This window comes from Acinonyx jubatus, chromosome B1, assembly GCF_027475565.1.
Source record: "Acinonyx jubatus isolate Ajub_Pintada_27869175 chromosome B1, VMU_Ajub_asm_v1.0, whole genome shotgun sequence".
NCBI classification, from domain to species: domain Eukaryota; kingdom Metazoa; phylum Chordata; class Mammalia; order Carnivora; family Felidae; genus Acinonyx; species Acinonyx jubatus.
Window position 1 is genome coordinate 31,957,625 of NC_069382.1, and position 19,495 is coordinate 31,977,119.

At 44.9% G+C, this 19,495-nt stretch overlaps 1 protein-coding gene and 1 long non-coding RNA gene across 6 annotated transcripts in view; one reads left to right on the forward strand and one right to left on the reverse strand.

Annotated features, from left to right (window-relative positions):
• The window catches only part of DOCK5 (dedicator of cytokinesis 5), a 218,508-nt gene extending 215,756 nt beyond the window's left edge, over nucleotides 1-2,752 (reverse strand). Inside the window, exon 1 of the mRNA XM_027077373.2 lies at nucleotides 2,558-2,752. Within this exon, the coding sequence (XP_026933174.1) occupies nucleotides 2,558-2,600 (43 nt within the window). The 5' untranslated portion in view covers nucleotides 2,601-2,752. The remainder of the gene's footprint in view (nucleotides 1-2,557) is intronic.
• Nucleotides 2,753-2,908: 156 nt separating this feature from the next.
• Nucleotides 2,909-19,495, forward strand: part of LOC113604685 (uncharacterized) — a 110,803-nt gene continuing 94,216 nt past the window's right edge. For all 5 annotated transcript variants that reach the window (XR_008295941.1, XR_008295939.1, XR_008295940.1 and 2 more), the window contains exons 1-2: nucleotides 2,909-3,421; nucleotides 5,586-5,678. This is a non-coding gene — a long non-coding RNA (uncharacterized LOC113604685). The remainder of the gene's footprint in view (nucleotides 3,422-5,585; nucleotides 5,679-19,495) is intronic.

Consider the following 19,495-nt stretch of genomic DNA (forward strand, 5'->3'; position numbering starts at 1 on the left):
CTGAGGAAAAGCTGGATTAGGGATGGTGCACAAGTGGGAGGGCCCTCTGGACGGAAGGTGGGGGGGGGGGGGCATGAGGGAGGGAGCAAAGTCCCAAAGGAGAGATTCTCCGCTGCATATTGCACAAGAGCAAAGAAGGGCAGTGTCTGCCGTGGTGAGTTAATGAAAGAAGCCATGAAAGATAAGGTTGGTGGAGACAGGTTGAACCAGATTATCACAACCTTGAAAGTTGGGCTCAATTTAGACTTTACCCTGTAGGCCAAGGAAGGCTTCTAAGCAGGGAGGGAGGTGTTATGAACAACAGGGGGTTTTAGGAATAAACAATAGTGATTTATCTTCTCGGCTAATCTGCCTAACAGTGGGTCCTTTTGTCAAGCCAAGATTAATCAGAATCTATTATGTCTAGTAAAATAAGTGTGCCAAATTATATCCTGGGGTAATTTTGCTACCCCTTTTGCCCTGGGAATGCAATTCACATACTTTTCTTGACTGATGATAAATAACTGGGTAACCTGACTCCACAACAGGAAAAAAACACATTAAAAAGAAAACATATCACAGTTGCTCCTATGACTATGGCAATTAAAACATTTGGGGGGTGCTTGGGTGGCTCAGCCGGTTACATGTCCGACTCTTGGTTTCAGCTCAGGTCCTGATCTCCAGGTTTCCTGGGTTCGAGCCCTGTGACGGACAGCCCCACCGACCCTGTGGAGCCTGCTTGGGATTCTCTGTCTCCCTCTCTCTCTGCCCCTCCCCCACTCACTATATCTGTTTCTCTCAAAATGAATAAACTTTAAAAAACGAAAAAAAAATGTAGGGCGTGTGGTTGCATGCATTACATGAAAGTCATGATAGTTGGGGTTCCTGTTATACAAAATTAGAAGTGATAACTTTGTAAGTAAGAACTGATGATTACGCATTGCTAAATATGCTTTAATTTAGTAGTACTCTGTAACACTCAAAAATAAGACACTGATTCCATCTATTTCAATCATTTCACTCCCATAATACTGGTTACTTAACTAACTGGCACCTGTCTGAAGCCTCATGACCAAATTAGGACCAGGTAGTGTCGGGCAGAAGAAACACCCACTCATTTCTGAGTTGCCACGGGAGGGTGCAATGATTCTAAGTAAAATTTAAGAGAGAGAAAAGTTTTTTTGTAATAGAGGCAACACACACACACACACACACAGTATGTATTATTATATATGCAGGGACATACACACATAAAAGGTCACAATTAAGAACACTGTATAGTGAATGTTAGAGGGCGTGTTTGTTGTTTTTGTAACTGACTCGTGGTTACGGAGTTGCAAAGCACCCAGAGGCTGCTAAGCTTATCTTCGAAAAGGACTTCACTGTCAGAAAGCACAGAATAGCACAGAAGCACAGACCAGGTTCGGGGACCACTCCCTACTAACCGAGGCGAGGGAAACACGGCGGCAGGGAAGGGACTCAGGTGTAAGATTAAATTACAAACAGACCAAATGAATGAAGCTGCGAGGAAGTGATGATATCCTCAACACGCACCACTGTGTCTATTCTAGGGAATCGCCCCGCGAAGGGCAGCGTTTCCAAGAGACTTCAGCAACCTCACTGCGGGATAAACACTGCAAGGACCACGGTTTTTCATCTGGCTCAAAACCAGGCACAGCCAGTGTTTTGGGTCCAAAACGACACGACAGCAACCCCTCCGCGGGTGGTGGGGGGGCTCTCCAGCACCGCCGTTTAGGAATGCCGAGTGCCTAGCCAGGACCTGTCAAAGTTTTCTTACTAAAATATCCTCATCTCCTCCCACGATGACACCCGGGGCTCGGAAGGCAGTCTTCCACCCGCTCGGGGCACGCTCCGTTGAGGACGGGCGTCTGCACGATCAGCCCCCGGGGGCAGGCACCCCCGATCCCTGGTCACACACTTCCTGTCTCTTCCCTCACGTCCCCCCCACAACTTCGGTCTCCCATTCAGTTTCCAACTGTTACCAAGGTCCCAGTCCCTGGAGGAAAGGGGGGCAGGCGGCTTTCTAATCCCCAACTCCTCACTCTGGGGCATCAGAGAGAGCCCAGGGAGGGAGAAGGCAGAAAGCCCTGGGTCCGCGAGCGGCACCCGCGTTCCGCCGACGGCGGCGGGTTAGAAACTACTCAATGAAGCCCCAAGGCTGGGGAGGAGAGACGCGAGCGCCCAGCCCGGTGCCCCAAACCGACAGCAAGCGAGCGCTCGTTTTGTTTTTTCCTTTTTCTTTTTCTTTTTTTTTTTTTTTTTCTGACGTCTCCCCCGTGCCCAGCGCTGGCGCTTTGGACTCGGGAGCCGGATTTCCAGTCCCGGAGCCCGAGTGCACTTCCAGCCACTCCGATTCCCCAGACCCGGAGCGACGTCCCCCTCGGGGAACGGCCGCCGCGGGAGCCGAGCCCCGCCCGCGCCCGCGAGGGCAGCGGGGACCCGACCCCGCTCCCGGGCAGCGCGCGTACCCACCAGCCCGGCGTCCGCCGCCCAACTTTGCGCCGCGCAGGGCCGCCCCCGCGAACTCCGCGGCGGCCGGGGTGGGGCGAGCACTCACCGACCCCGTACTTCTGCCTCTTGGTCGGGATCCAGCGGGCCATGGCGGCGACCTCGCCCCGCGGCGGCGGCGGCGGCTGCGGCTGCGGCGGCTACAGCTCCCGGGGCCCCGGCCGCCGCCGCGCCGCGCTTCCGCGCGCCCCGGGCTCCTCCGCCATGTTCCGGCAAACTTCGCCGACCCCGCGAGCCGTCTCCCCGCCGCGCCGCGCCGCCCCGCGCGGGATTCGCTCCGGCTCGGCCCCGGCCCGCGGTCACCTGCTGGGCCGGGCGGCCGCGCCGCCGTGCGCGCCCCTCCCGGCGCCGCCCCGGCCCCTCCCGCCGGCCGCGCCCTCCGCCCGCCCGGGGCCGCCTCCGCGCCCCGACCCGCGGGCGCCCGGCCTCTCCCGCCCGCCCCGGGGCTCCGCGCTCCCCCGGCTCCGCCTCGCGCACTTCCCGGGAGCGGCTTCCCGGGGCCCACTGGGCTCAGCGGGTTGTTTTGTTTTTTTTTTTTTTTTTCCTCTCGGTGTTTGGCGCTTTTCCCCGCCTTCCTCACCCGGATTCAACCCTCGAGGCTGGATCCCGGGGGGCGTCGGGAGGGCCGGCGGCGGGTGGGCGCGGAGTGCCGGGTCGCCGCCACTGCGCGCGCCGCGCCTCGGGGGGAACTAGAATGCGTTCGGGAGCTGCCTGCCGGGCCCCGGGCACCCCCAGTGCCTGGCACTGCGCGGGCGCTCAATAAATATTTGTTGAATGAATGAGCAGTTGACTACCGCGTTTACCCCCTGGAGCTTTAACTGACACCGAGAGGACCGGAAGCCGGGCTCCAGGGCGGACGCGACCTCCCGGGGCCACCGTTGATAGCTTTCAAAGCGGGCGTGTTTGTCTCCGGGTAAGTGGAGACCTGATGTGAGGGAACCGGGCTCCTCAGACGTGTCAGCTTCCAAGGGGAGCTTCGGTGGGAAAATTCTTTAGAGAGTCTTAACTTGGAAATCCTGTACCCCGCCCCCCCCAAACACCGGGACGCCTCCCCAGCTGAAGGCATTCAGACCCTTGTGCTCAAGGGAAAAGATCGCCCCTTTTCCAAGACAGCTGCAGCCCAGAGAGCATCCTTCTGGAGGGGGGACCAGGGCACACCCGAGAGACTCTTCTCCATCGGCCGTATCGTTTTGACCAACAGCCCGACGCACGGACTGTTCAAATGCACTGCCGCAGGCTCCACTTTGAACTCACTTCCTCCTGGAGAGATCTCTGGAATGAAGGGGGGGGGGGGATCGGAGGCACCTGGCTTGGGGGGAGGGGGGGGCGCTCGGCTACCTTACACGGAGAAGTAAAATCTCAGAGTAAATGAGCAGCCGATTTATGCTCCCGGTCTGAGAAAATACCTATTGAAAGAAACTTTCGTCTTTGCAGTCTGTGAAATTTTTCTGGCCTTTCTGGAACATGAAAGAAAGATAACGTAGTGAAATAGAGTGAAACTTGATTGAAAAAGTAGTGCATTTTAATTTTGGTAACGTGTGCAAAACCAGATCCGAAATTTAAAAAAAAAAGGGGGGGGGGTCCTGTTCTAGGTGGGTAATTCCTAGGGCTTACTCTCTTCTCCATCAACAAGTAGGCATTTATTTGCAAAGTGTAATGGTAATTTAAGAATCCGTCACTTTATTTTTTCTTAATTTTTTTAAGCGTATTTATTTTTGACAGAGACAGTGCTAGCATGAGCTGGGGAGGGGCAGAGAGAGAGGGAGACACAGAATCCGAAGCAGGCTTCAAGCTGTCAGCACACAGCCTCACGCGGGGCTGGAACCCCCGGAACTGTGAGATCCTGACCTGGGCTGAAGTCGGAGGCTTAACCGACTGAGCCCTCCCGGGTGCCCCAAGAATCTGTCACTTTAGACAACATCCAGGAGGCACTCCACCATATCCATGAAATAATGTTTCTTTCTACCAATGTTTATTAAGGGCCTGTTAGATGTCATGGGGCCCAGCAATGAATAAAGGAAAATCCCTACCCTCATAGAGCCTACAGTCTGGAAGACAGAGGAAAACAAAACAAATAAATGTGTGCCAAATGAGACTAAGCATGTAGAAAACCCAAAACTAGGAGGATAGGATGTGCTGCTGTTTTATGCTGAGTAGTCTGCAAAGGTGCAGACATTGAAGAATCAACCCGAGGGAAGTATGCAAAGGCCTAGAGGCATGTTTAGCAGGTTCCCAAAACAGCAAGGAATCCTCCTTTGTAAGAAAGGAGTAAGTAGCTGTGTGGAAGGCAACTTGGTCCAAGAGGCACAGAGTGGCGGGATGGAGCAGGACCCTGAAAAGCATAGTAAGGGGCTTACCTAGAACAACATTAGATGAGGTTGGAGTTTTTGAGCCAACCCTCCAATACGATCTAATTTGCTTGCCTATGGGATGAACAGATTACAAAGGCACAAGGGAAGACATAGGAATAGGAACACAAGTTCAAGCACCAAATGAAAAGTAGTTGGGGCCAGGATAGTAGGGGAGAGATGGGAAAGAGGTTGGATTCTTAACATAAAGTTAAGAATATAGTGGGGCTCCTGGTTGGCTCAGTCGGTTAAGCGTCTGACTTTGGCTCAGGTCATGATCTCACGGTTGGTGGGTTCGAGCCCCGTGTCAGGCTCTGTGCTGACGGCTCAGAGCCTGGAGCCTGCTTGGGATTCTGTGTCTCCCTCTCTCTCTGCCCCTCCCCTGCTTGCACTCTCTCTCTTTCTCAAAAATAAATAAACATAAAAAAAATTTTTTTTAAAGTTAAGAATATAGTGTGCACGGAGGAGAATTCACTGTGAGGCCTCTGGGTCCTTTCATTAGCTTATTTTTGGAAAGCCTGCAAAGAAAAAAAATGTTTTCTGTTTTGTTTTGTTTTGTTTTCCTTAAGAGCCCCACTGTATATGCTTCAGGCCCCAGAGAACTTGGATCCTGTCCCTGGGTGTGATAGACAAGGTGGGTCAAGGATGACTCTAAGTTTGGGGGCTTGAGTAACTGGTAAATATATCGAAGTTGTTCTGTATTGAAGTTTTCCTTTGTTATTTCTTTAGGACTTAATCACCTTTAGGACTTCCTCAGTGATTCCTCCACGTGGACCCCTAGGAGCTGAAGCATTTGCATTATAGAATGGGGACTTCACAAAGGTATTTCAGTTGTCTCTGTTCAAGGAAATTGCTTGACCAAATGTTCTCTAACTACTGGTGTACTTTGAATTTAATACACATCAGGGTGTTCCGTGCGCGTCCAGTGGAACCGGATTTCTACCAAAATGATTTCAGCTGCCTTTTCTGGAATGTTTTCAGCTGCCACCCCCTACCACTCGCACTGAAAGCTCTTTGCAGAACTTGAGGTTTGAATCTGGGCGCTGGATAGTTCAAGTTTGACAATGATTGCGTTAAGAGGGTTGGAGGCAAACGGAAAATTTTAATTACAGCCTTCAGTACGTTTATTCTTTTTCCTCTGAAGACTGAGGTCCACCCACTTTGTTATATCCAATGGTTAAATCCCAATTTGAAAGTCCATTTAAATCATAAAAGCAGAGCTATTCAACGTCTTTTATTAAAATTAGGCTTAAAATTAGAGAGTCAACTAGATGGGTAGGTGGAATAAGCATGATTCCCAGAAATATCATTTTCTTTTTCCTCTGATGTCTTTTCAGAAGAAACATTAGGCATATTCCAGAGGCACTGATACTCAGACTGCAAAACCCACACAAATATAAACACATTTATGCACGCACAAGCACTAGCATACTCTGCTTGAAAGGTGCCTTGGAGAAAGAAATGAGGATAAATGAATTTGAATGTGGAGGCTAGTTTGACATGAACATTGTGACCATCCCTCACAACGCCTGAATAGATGGATGTGAAGACAATTGGCGAGGGCTTGCTTCCTCCATTGATTATAAGGTTTATTTCGCCAAATCTGGCTGACTTGATTGCTTCTCTGAAAAAAGCTATGGATTCTATTAAAGAGCATCTCTCTCTCTCTCTCTTTCTTTCTTTCTTTTTTTTTTTTCTGGATGAGCCTACATATGAGTGAGTGTAGTTGCTAGAATTACCAAAAAAAAAAAAAGGCGGAAAAATGTAATTGGCTCTAATATCACTTTGAGGTCTTCTGAGGGCAAATGCTCTAGCTTTAGGACAGGGTGGTTCTGTGTAAGTCAGGCGCAGGGTGAGGCATTGTCATTTGGGACCCATGAGCTAAACTGGACGAAGGAACTCACCCCTGCAGCCCTAGAAGCACTTTTTTTTTTTCATAGACCCTAGAAACTCACATTGCTATCTACTCTCTGCCGCCCAAATGATTTATCTGGTGAGCATCTTTGGGTCTGTTCTTGGGTCTGCCGCGGGCCGTGGTAGGTCCACTTTCTCTGATGACTCGGAGATGATGGTCACTTCTCCAATGCTAGTCATACCCTCACCCCCATCGCCGTGAGATGGGTGCTCGGTAAGCGCTTTAACCCTCTTCGCAAACACAGCAAAAAGCTTTTAGTTTTGCTTCTGGAATGCTCTTTGCTGCAGACATCTAAATGTGCTTCAAGTTCACCTCTGAAAGAAGTTGATGACATGAGCAACTTGAAGTCATTATTAGCTTGATGACAGTTGGATCAATATTCAGTGCGAGAAGCGAGGAACACTACTTGAATTTTCAAAACTGTATTTACGTAACGTATCTTGAAAAGTTCCTCTATGTGTTGAAAATCTATCTTCAGGGGCGCTTGGGTGGCTTGGTCGGTTAAGCGTCCGACTTCGGCTCAGGTCGTGATCTCGCGGTCCGTGAGTTCGAGCCCCGCGTCGGGCTCTGTGCTGACAGCTCAGAGCCTGGAGCCTGTTTCCGATTCTGTGTCTCCCTCTCTCTCTGCCCCTCCCCTGTTCATGCTCTGTCTCTCTCTGTCTCAAAAATAAATAAACGTTAAAAAAAAAAAAGAAAATCTATCTTCATTAAACTCTGTAGAACAAGAGGTGATAAAAACTAAGAAGCAATGTGGAAAAATTATAATGTAAGCTTAAGGTACAATAATTAAACTGTATATGCCGTAATATACTTATAACTATATAAAATTATATTTTGCATGGAAAATGACTGTAGAGGAACATTCAAAATGGAAATTTTTAACCTTCTTCAAAAGAAAACTACTTGGTTGCTGAGATTCCTGTAGGAAAGCAGAAAGTTAAATGCCTAAATTTGATCTTTATTTGGGATAAGAGTGAAGTTTCATTCTGAAGCCCCTTGGTAACTGTGACATTGTGACTATGTTGTTTAGATGACTGTCATAGCAGATTTTTCTTCCTGTTACTTCATGGTCAGTTAAGAAACCAACATTTGATCCAGAAATTTTATTTAATACCAGACAGATTCTCCATGGTCACTAGCTGTAGTGTAATAATAATAATTACTATTCATGGCCTGTGCCTGGCACTAAGCTAAATCAGCTTGTCTGATATATATATATATATATATATATATATATATATATATATATACATATATATATGTATATATGTATATATATGTATATACATATACACGTGTGTGTATGTATATACATATACACGTGTGTGTATGTATATACATATACACGTATATATATGTGTGTGTATATATATTTATATATATATATGATTTTGTAAGCCATGTGGTCTCTCTTGCAACCACTCAAATCTGTAATTGTAGTAGGCAAATAGCAACAGACAATATGCAAACAAATGAGTGTGGCTGTATTCCAATGAAACTTTATTTGTAGACATGAAATTTGAATTTCATGTGATTTTCATATATCATGAAATATTCTTTTTGATTTTTTTTCAATCATTTAAAAATGTAGAAAACATTATTTTAAAATTTTATTTTTGAGCAATCTCTACACCCAACATGGGGCTCCACCTTACAAACTCGAGATCAAGAGTTGCGTGCTCTATTGACTGAGCCAGCCAGGCACCCCTAAACATGCAGAAAACATTCTCAACTTGAAGCCCGTACAAAAACAGGCCATGTGTCGGACTTGGCCTACAATTCCTGGTCTAAACCATGACTGTCACTTTTTGAAGTGAGTGGAAAGGCTGGGGGGGCCTCCAGGAGAGGGGTCATGGTAACAAGGGAGACATCAGTGTAGGACTTTGCAGCAGAAGTTTGCTGTGTAAGAGTTTGAGAGAAGCTCCTAGAAGAGAAGTTGTTGAAAGAGAGGGACTCCAAATAGTTAGAGGATGGGGCACTTCTAAAAATAGTATCTGTTTGAGGGAATTGTCTCCTGGCCTAACCCCTCTGAACTCTATTCTGAATAATAGAAGCTATAAATAAAAAACACATCTCAACCTCTGGAAGACAGTGGCACACAAGCAACTGTTTTGGCACCCACCAAACAAGTAGACTTCTTTTTTTTAAATGTTTATTTATTTTTGAGAGAGCGAGAGCACGCACGTGCACAAGCAAGGGAGGGGCAGAAAGAGAGGGAGACACAGAACCTGAAGCAGGCTCCAAGCCGTCAGCACAGAGCCTGACACGGGGCTTGAACTCACGAACTGTGAGATCACGACCTATGCCAAAGTCGCACCCTTAATTGACTGAGTCACCCAGGCGCCCCTGAACAAGTAGGCGTGTAAAGATGGAGGGGGGAGGCATATTTATGGCAGCATTATTTACAACAGCCAAAATATGGAAACGACTGAGTGTCCATCCGCAGATGAATGGATAAAGAAGATGTGGGATGTACATACAATAGAACATTATTCAGCCGTGAGAAAGACAGACATTTGCTATAGCATGGGTGGACCTTGAGGGCTTTATGCTAAGTGACATAAATACTGTGTGATCTCAGCTATATGTGGAATCTAAAAAAAGCCAAACTCCTAGAGAGGATAATGGCGGTTGCCAGGATCTGGGGGGTGTGGGAAGTAAGGAGATGTTGGTCAAAGAGTACAAATTTCCAGTTCTAACACGAATAAGTTCCGAGACTCTAATACACAGTATGGTGATTATAGCTAACGATAGTGTATTAGATACTTGAAAGTTGCGAAGGGAGTGGATCTTAAATGTTCTTAGTTGAACTATATAGGAAAGTAATCTGATAATCATGTGATGTGATCAAGGTGGTAGCTATGGTTGTGGGGGTGATTATTTTGTAGTATACACGTGTATCAAATCAAGATGTTGTGCACAAACTTACGCAATGTTACACGTTAATTATGTCTCAGTAAAAGCGAGGAAGGAAAGAGTGGAGGGAGGCATTCTCATGGGTATCCGAGTGGAAATGGCAGTGGGAGTTCTGAAATCACGGTGCCCAAAAGGAGATATGACAACTGCTGTGAAAAAAGTTTGCATGGCCAGGTAGATACCAATGACACCACCTGGCAAAGGTCAGAGCTGAAGTGAAAGGAATATGGGCAGATTGGTGTGAATTCTGAGATACAGACTCCAGACTTCTCCAGAAATACTTGGAGGGGGACTTGGCAGGGAAATGAAGGTGTTGAAACTGTAGAACCAGCGACAGATTGGAATTGTTTTAGTTGTGCTGAAATATGGTGACATATAAAATTGCATACATGTAAGGCATACAATGTGATGGGTTTGATACACCAATATATTCAGAGGTAATGACCACAGTAAGGTCCACCTCCGTTATTTCACATGATTACGATTTTCGTGTGTGTGGTAAAAACAGTTAAGATTTACGAACCTTCGGGGGGCGCCTGGGTGGCTCAGTCAGTTAAGCGGCTGACTTCAGCTTAGGTCATGATCTCACAGTCTGTGAGTTCAAGCCGCGTGTCGGGCTCTGTGCTGACAGCTCGGAGCCTGGAACCTGCTTCGGATTCTGTGTCTCCCTCTCTCTCTGCCCCTTCCCAGCTCATGCTCTGTGTCTCTCAATCTCAAAAATGAATAAATGTTTAAAAAAAAAAAAAAAGATTTACGAACCTTCGGGGCACCTGGGTGGCTCAGTCGGTTAAACGTCGGACTTCGGTTCAGGTCACGATCTCTTGGTTTGAGCCCCGCATGAGGCTCTATGCTGACAGCTCAGCGCCTGGAAGCTGCTTTGGATTCTAGTCTCCCACTCTGTCTCTTTCCTGCTCACACTCTGTCTCTCTCTTTCAAAAAAAAAAAATTAAAATAAAAAAAAAAGATTTACAAACTTTCAAGAACATAATATGGCATCATTAACTATAATCACCGTGCTGTGCTTATAGGTTCCTAGAACCTATCCACCTTATAACTGTAAGTTTGCACCCTTTGAACAACATCTCATTTTCCCCTCCCTCCTAGACCCTAGTGACCACCAATCTACTCTATTTCTGTAGAAATATAGTTTGACTTTTTATTTTCATTTTTTAATTTTTTTTTATTTTTTTTTCAACGTTTTTATTTATTTTTGGGACAGAGAGAGACAGAGCATGAACGGGGGAGGGGCAGAGAGAGAGGGAGACACAGAATCGGAAACAGGCTCCAGGCTCCGAGCCATCAGCCCAGAGCCTGACACGGGGCTCAAACCCACGGACAGCGAGATCGTGACCTGGCTGAAGTCGGATGCTTAACCGACTGTGCCACCCAGGCACCCCTATAGTTTGACTTTTTAAAAATACCACATATAAGTGAAATCATATAGTGTTTGTCTTTCCTGATTCATTTCACTTAGCATAATGCTAGGTGAATGCCCTCAAGTTTCATCCACGTTCTTGCAAATGGCAGAATTTCCTTCTATTTCCATGGCTGAATGATATTCCACTGTACATAAATACACTCCATTTTCTTTTTCCATCTATTCATTGACAGGCTTCTTCCATGTCTTGACTATTGTGAATAATACTGCAGTGAACATGGGAGTACAGATATCTCTTCAATATCCTGTTCTCCTATCCTTCGGATATATAGATAAGCAACATTCTGAAATGCTTTCGTGTTCCTCAGTTCCTCAGTGTTAAAATTGAGACAGCTATTTGCTGCCTTTAATGGCCCTTGGACTCAGAATTCATGTGTTTGAATGTCGGTCTTTTTAGTCTTCGGAGAACCTACAAGTTAGCATAGAGTTGTTATCGCCACAATAAAAGTGACTCAAAGTTTTAAGGATGGTTCATTGGATAGCAAGATTTTAAATTTGGATATTTGAAAGCTATCCTTTGACTCAAGCAAATGTGTGATTGCACAGCCCATAAATGATAGCTTAACCAACCTTCAGCCTTAAAATGTAGACAATGTTTTAAAGTAACAGTCTTCAGGCTCAGCAGCTGGCTTCACCCCTAGATCATTTGGCCTTGCATTTGGATAAGACTCCTGAGCTCACATCTTTCAAGATGAGGAAGTATCTCAACATACTTTGCAACAGTCACCTGGCTCAGCTGCTTCAGGAGGACGGTGCCTGAGGGTTTTTACTCACATAGTTTCTTAGTCATGTTCCTGTGACATAATGTTCTTATTTATTTAAACAAGCCTTTCCCTCCCATAAAATTCTGCCTCAGGGTTTGTTCCTCCGAACCACTCATACCACTTACCCAAAAAAGTCTTTTAGGAGGAGAAGTCAACTCACTTACGTTCTTTGTGAAGGTGAACTCCGTTTAGAAATGATCTGACTGTTAATGTCGTCCTTGTTCACTGGGCTTGGCCCACACTTCAAGTGCCAAGCAAGTGCTGGCCCCGCCGTGATTTGCCAAAAAGGCCTCTCTTGACTTCAGTCTTCCTATTTGTAAAACTGTTGTTGCAATTCATTGTCTGGGTACAAATGTTAGGATTCTTCGGAGAAGGATGTTATCTGAAGACAGGAAACTACTGTTCACGGAGAATGTGGACAACAGGAAAAGTCCACTGGCCATGGATTTTCCTTAATGTTCTGTTAGCTGTTTGAAGTGGAAGCATCCCAGTAAAATGAAGAGACCTGTAGCAGATCCAGCCAAGAAGAAAGGTAAAATGGAAATATGCACAATGAGGAATACAAAAGGACGTAGGACCACAGAGTTAGGGAAACCAATTTACATGAGATTATGCTGTATGGTTCTTACTTCATAAAATGTACAAATCACAATGAAAGACGGAATTCAATGTAAATGACCAACACTGAGTCAAGAAGTAGACAGCCTCAGGTGTCCAAATAGCAGAGAAGACGCAGAAAATGTGGTCAAAATAGTACATCTAAAAAACATGGCAGGCTTAGATATAAAGGCAAATACTTTTGTGTATTCCAAGAGGAGATCAGCTGAGAATTTACTGTAAACTGTTCCGTAGGAAAAGATGGGATGCTTCCTCATGTCTTCTATTGAAACAACATAACCCTGGCAGAAAAGCCTGTTAAAATGTGGGAGGAAAAAAAATGCAAATTGATATTTGTGCAGATACAATACAAATACAGCTGGAAATAGAGATCCAAAATGAAATATTAGTGCATTTCGTCAAACACTCCGTGAAAAGAACAATACAAAATGACTTCAGTGTTATTCTCAAAATAGAAGAGTAGTTAGGTAATAGGAAATTAACAGCAGAATTCATCTCATCAAAAGGCCTCACGGGGCGCCTGGGTGGCTCAGTTGGTTAAGTGACTGACTTCGGCTCAGGTCATGATCTTATGGTTTGTGAGCTCAAGTGTCACATCCACGGAGCCAGCTTGGGATCCTCCGCCCCCCCCCCCCCCCCAGTCCCTCTGCATGCTCTCTCACGCTTCTCAAAATAAATAAACTTTTTTAAAAATGTAAAAAAAAAAAGTCTCAGGGAAAAACCAAATGATCATCTGGATAGATACTCAAAAGGCATTGGATTAAAATTAACATTCATTTTTTTTTTTAATTTTTTTTAACGTTTATTTATTTTTGAGACAGAGAGAGACAGAGCATGAATGGGGGAGGGTCAGAGAGAGAGGGAGACACAGAATCTGAAACAGGCTCCAGGCTCTGAGCTGTCAGCACAGAGCCCGATGCGGGGCTCGAACTCATGGACCATGAGATCATGACCCGAGCCGAAGTCAGACGCTTAGCCGACTGAGCCACCCAGGCGCCCCTTAACATTCATTCTTGATCCAAACTCTTAGTAAACTAAGAATGACATAACGTCCTCAACTTGATGCAGAGTGTATCTTGGAAACAAGCAGACAGCATCACACTTAAGGGCTAAATGTCACGTATCTCCACTCACCAGAAATAAGAAGCGAAGTCCTGTAACACCACCGTTAGAGCAGAATTCAGGATTGCTCTATCCAGCACGAGAAAGTGGGAGACATGATTTGGAGACCAAATTGTTATTGTTTGCTGATTATATAAACTGGCTCACGGAATCAACAATGAGTATTTTCACGCCGGAATTTTATCGTATCATCTAGTTAACCCGTTTCTCTTGTTTTGATATATACATAAGGGGACTTCACAGGCCAAAGAAACCCACTGGCCTCTTTCACCAAATTTACTACCACGCGGTAACACGTGATATTTCAGTTTCTGCAACGTTCAGTTCCCTCCCCCGCCCCCAGACTTCCCCATCTTTACACACAGAAAAGAATTTAGTTTCAAAATTATTTCACTTGCCACAGAGAAGCTTAAACAGGTCAGCCCGATTGCTATTGTTTGTCAGTAGTGTGCCTCTTAGGTAGAATGGGCCTCTCGGTGGTCTGTAAGATGTCATTCTGAATTCTCCTGCAAGGCTCTTGCGGCTGCTTCCCGAAGAGGCATTAGCGGGACCCTCCGAGTTCACCTCCCCGGCCAGTGTGAACTTCCAGCCCTGCCCCTGTTGATCTCACAAACCACCCTTTGTGCTCAGACCACAGAACTCTAGTTGCAAACAAGACTTTGGGGTGTGGTTGCACAAAGACGTTTTGCACTGAGCCCGTGTTTGCCTAAAGTTGGCTCTGAGTGAGCCTCCTTACCCTTAGGGACTGAGTTAACTCTTAGGGAATCTCTAAACCCTGTGATGCAAGAGAGCCCTGAACCTTCTCAGCTGGGCGAGAGAATCACCTGCACTTAGTTGCGATGGCAACAGCATAGGAAATAAAATTCACGAATAACACGAATCAAATTGGAAAATATAATTATCGTCACGGCTGAATTAACCATGAGGATATCCATCAAGCAATTTAGGAATGATTTCAGAAGCATTGGTAGTTTTCTTCTTGCCATGCTCAAAGTCTTTTCTTCAAACATTCCTTCTGATAAAAACATCCTACGATATCCTAGACAAAAGGGGCTTGAAACTCTCTTGGGTTTAAAGATGTCCACAGATGTAAAATATTCTTGTTTCAGTGCCCAACGTAGAATAATACAGTCAAGTTTAGGGAATGCATTAGAAAGAGGGCAAAACTTCAAAATAAAATTTCATGAAATCAGCCCATGACAATTTGTGTCTGCATTTTAAAATAGAAATACAGTAAAAACCTTGGTTCGTGAGCATAATTTGTTCCAGAAACACTAATCCAAAGCACTTGTATGTCAAAGCAAATTTCAAGAACCATTGGCTCAGTTGGGATCACATGACATTCGCCATCACGTGCTACTCGTATTGCAAGACATCGTTTATCAAGTTAAAATTTATCAGAAATGTTTGCTCATCTTGCAGAACTCGTATTGCAAGACATCACTCGTTCATCAAGTTAAAATTTATCAGAAATGTTTGCTCGTCTTGGCAGAACTCGTATTGCAAAACATCACTCGTTCATCAAGTTAAAATTTATCAGAAATGTTTCCTCATCTTGCAGAGCCCTTGAAGACCAAGTTACTTGCAACCCAAGGTTTCAGTGTAATTTACTATGCTATGCTACCGAAAATAGCCGATGAAACTAGGAAGGCATAGCACAAATTAAAAGATCAAGGGGGAAGGGTGCCTGGGTGGCTCAGTCAGTTGAGCATCTGACTCTTGGTTTCAGCCCAGGTCATGATTTCACAGTTTGTGAGTTTGAGCCCCGCATCGGGATCTGCGTGGACAGTGTGGATGGAGCCTGCTTGGCATATCTCTCTCCCTCTTTCTCCCTGCCCTTCCCTGGCTTGCTCTCTCTCCCTCTCTGTCAAAAAGGAAATAAATAAACATTAAAAAAGAAAAACTTAAAAAAAAAGATCAAGGGGAAAATACGGCTTGCTATTCCTGGAAAAGAAAGCTGAGCAGGAACGCAGTAAAAAAAAAAAAAAAAAAAAAAAAAAAAATTCAAATCAGGGGCAACCTAGTGCTACATAGATATGGTACCAGTGCCACCTACTGTCGTGAGTATAAATTGCAGCTGTGCAATAGTCAATTCTCAGAATTGTTTTAAAACCTGCCCTCTCATGGCAGGAACAGGTGTTCTATATTGCTTTCACTATTTCCACTTACCTAAATCTTACTCTGTGTTAAGAATTACCGTGCTAAGAGCTTTACATTGATCTTCTTTACATCGATTTGTCACGACAGCTCTTATCAGGCAGGTGGTATTTTTATCCCCATTACGTAGATGAACAGAAACAGGGCTCAAGAGTCACTAAAGAGCTTACCCAAGGTCATATAGGTGGCAAGTGGCAGAGCCGAGGGTAGAACTTGGGCTCTCTGATCAGAAATCAACCTCAAGGCTGCTCTTCTGCCTTTGGAGGCTACGTTGCTGTGTCTTGAGATCTCCCTTGTCGGGGGGTCTTACAGAATATGTTTCTATCACTTCAGCCTCAGTTTATCATCGTCAGAAAAACTCATGCAGAGGAATGAATATGCTATCATGATAAATAATATATTTATTATAAAACATTATTATAAAACATTATCAGGGCAAAGAAGAGGGTCTGCAGAGGGTTTGTGTGTCCTTTCCTGTTTTATTCATAAAGTATTTTTATGTTTATTATTTTTATTTTGAGGGGGGACACAAGTGGAGGAGGGGCAGGGAGAGAGAAAGAGAGAGGGAGGGAGAGGGAGAGAGAGAGAGAGAGAGAGAGAGGGAGAGAGAAGAGAGAAAGAGAGAATCTTGAGCAGGCTCCATAGCCAGTGCAGAGCCCCGCACGGGGCTTGATCTCACAACTGTGAGATCGCGACCTGAGCCAAAATCAAGAGTCGGTCATCCAGCCGACTGAGCTACCCACGCACCCTGGTCTTTCCTATTTTAATAAAAAATGTGAATCAAGTTTCAGGCCTTTATGTACCTTTGTGCTAATTTGCATATCTGACAGTGATAACTTGTATTTGCATATTTTCAGATTACCACAATTTGAAAATAGGAAGATAGGTCAGATTTTCCCTGAAAGTCACCCCCTCTGAGACTGAGGATTCCACAGCCATTGTAGTTCTACAGTTCTACGAATGGCTTATGGGTCCTTATTTTGCATAGAAGGCTGTTATCAGACCTTCATTGGCTGTTGTATGCAGATGCTAAACGCTCCTCACACTGTGTTCTAATGAATCCCAGGGTTTGTGCTAAGTGTAACGCATTTTGGGTCCAAGCTTTGAAAACATAAAACCGGGGCTGGAGCAAGAGGAAAAGTATAGAATAGATGGAGTTCACTAGGGCAGAGGGGAAAAGTAGAGGGAGCCAGCAAATCTAATCTGGAGGAAGAGACAAAATCAGGAGGGTGGACCCAGGATCCAGTTCCAGGGAAAAGCAGAAGTTGGAGAGCCAGTCCCAGCTCACACCCATGAGCCACACAAACAGCCCGAGTGTCGTGGAGTCAAGATCAGTTGGAGGCCCGTGATGGGAAACTCATCACTTTGTGTTCTTAGGAGACCATCTTCGAAATCAAGAGTCAACACCAGATACCATTAGAGTCCAATCAGTTCAACTGTAAAAATATTTATGTGGTACCTTTGGCGTGAAAAGCACTCTGCCTTCATGCACCTCCTCTCCTTGTCTTTGTAGATTTGCACTGGCAGCATTTAATGCAATCCAGCCGCAAAGACTTAAAAACCTCAGTGGCTGAGTTCCAGTCTGATTCAGCATGGTGCACCCCAAAGCTATGGCTTAGTTGCCTAGTTACGGCCTCGACTGGCACCTCTGAACTGTGCAGTGATTCCTGGGTCAGCATCCTACTTCTCGCCTGGAGAAACCTACTTCGTACAGTATTACTTGCAAATTTTTTCTCTTTTTGAAAATTGTGGTTAAAACAACACCTCACATTAAATTTCTCATCTGAATCATTTTTCCATGTACAGCTCAGTCGTGTGACGTAGATTTCCCTTGTTGTGCAGCATATCTCTAGATCTCTAGAACTTTGTCATCTTGCAAAACTGGAACTCTATACCCATTAAAACTAATCCCTCTTCCCTCCTCTCTCCATCCCTTGGGCACAGCCTTTCTATTTTCTGTTTCTATGACATTGATTACTTTGGATACTTCATACGAGTTGAATCACGCAGTCTGTGTCCTTTGGCGACTGTTTTATTTCGCTTAGTATAACATCCTCAAGGTTCATCCGTGTCATAGCGTGTGACAGAATTTTTTTCTTTTTTTAAGGCTGTGTAATATGCTATTGCACATATATACTACATTTTCTTTATCCATTCATCCATCAATTATACCTCTTGGCTGTTGTGAATGCAATGAACATGGGCGTGGTACTTCTTATTTTTTTAAAAACACAAAACTTACCGCCACCTGAAGGTCTAACAGTGTAGGGAGTGCGTATAAAAACTGAGGCAGAAAGCTGGTCAGTAGCAGGCTAACAGTCTCAGGAAGCAGAGCATGTGGGAGAATTTGTGATTGCCAGGCATCACTGCCTGCACATTTCACTTAGAAAAAAGTGTAGCTTTTGGCAAGACCCCCTGGGTTTACAGAAAGACAAATTTGCAACAAAGGGCTAGATCTTTTTTTCAGTGACTCAATCACGCCACGTAGCTCAGATCTCCAGTGTCACCCAGGGATTTTGTGGGAGTCATCATCATCTGCTGCTAACATGGAGACAGGAGGGCTTTGTCAAACTCCACAAACTCCTGCTTACAGGGTGAGGAATAGCATAGATTCTGAGCTCTGAGGACACTAATGTTAGTCCATTGTTTTTAAACTTGGGAGAATCATTTAAATTCTTTAAATGTCAGCCTTCTATTTCTCAAATGAGGGTGGTAATACAGACTCCTAAATTTGGGTGAGGATTTAATGAGAGTAATTGTAAATTCTAAAAAAAAAAGTGTTATATAAACATTGACTACATTAGTTTTAGTGAATATCAGTATAATAGCATTTGTAGCAAACTTCTGTTTCAACTTGTTGTTTAGCTGCTTTATTTCTTTTTATAATTCAGAGGAGAGCACAGTTTGTTGATCACATCTCCTTCGGGGTTCTGAAAAATAAGTTCTCTCCTCTCAAATCCAAGTCAAAAAATGGCTGTCTTCCCTGGGGCTTGTAGCTGCTTTGAATGCAGAAATAGTTACTTGAGATTTATCAACCTGTACAAATGTTTGTGGGGAGTGCCAGAAATTGCTGTTTTTTTCTGGATGTCCATTCCCGCTACTCCTTCTTTAATAACAGAACTCCTGTTTTGTAGCCAAACACATAGTTGCTTAGAATAAAGATTAGCATTTCTTGGTCCCTTCTATAGCTAGCTGTGGTTAGGTACAGAGTTTTGGCCAACTGAAATTGTGTCTCTGAGCGCCAGGGTGGCTCATTCGGTTGAGCGTCCGACTTTGGCTCAGATCATGATCTCACAGTTGGTGAGTTCGAGCCCCACATCGGGCTTGCTGCTGTTAGCCAGCTTCGGATCCTTTGTCCCTCTCTCCGTCTCTGTCCTTCCCCTGCTCAACGCAGTCTCTTTATCAAAAATAAATTTTAAAAAACATTTAAAAATAAATACAATAGATTATGTCTGTTTACACGTTTTTAAGCCAAAACAAAAAATTAATACAGGCAATTAGTGCCTTTCAAAATAATTGGAAGTGTGGGTTCGCAGGAGGCTGCCGTCTGAACTACTGAGTTCTAGAACATTTCGTTATTGCTGTAGTCCATCTTGGAGGATGGTCACTTGGAAGCCAAGTGACCATCCTGTGTGCCTGATGGAGACAGAATTATCAAATCAGGCCCTTGGTCACTTATTTCTAGGCTTGGTTTATGTGCACGAGAAAG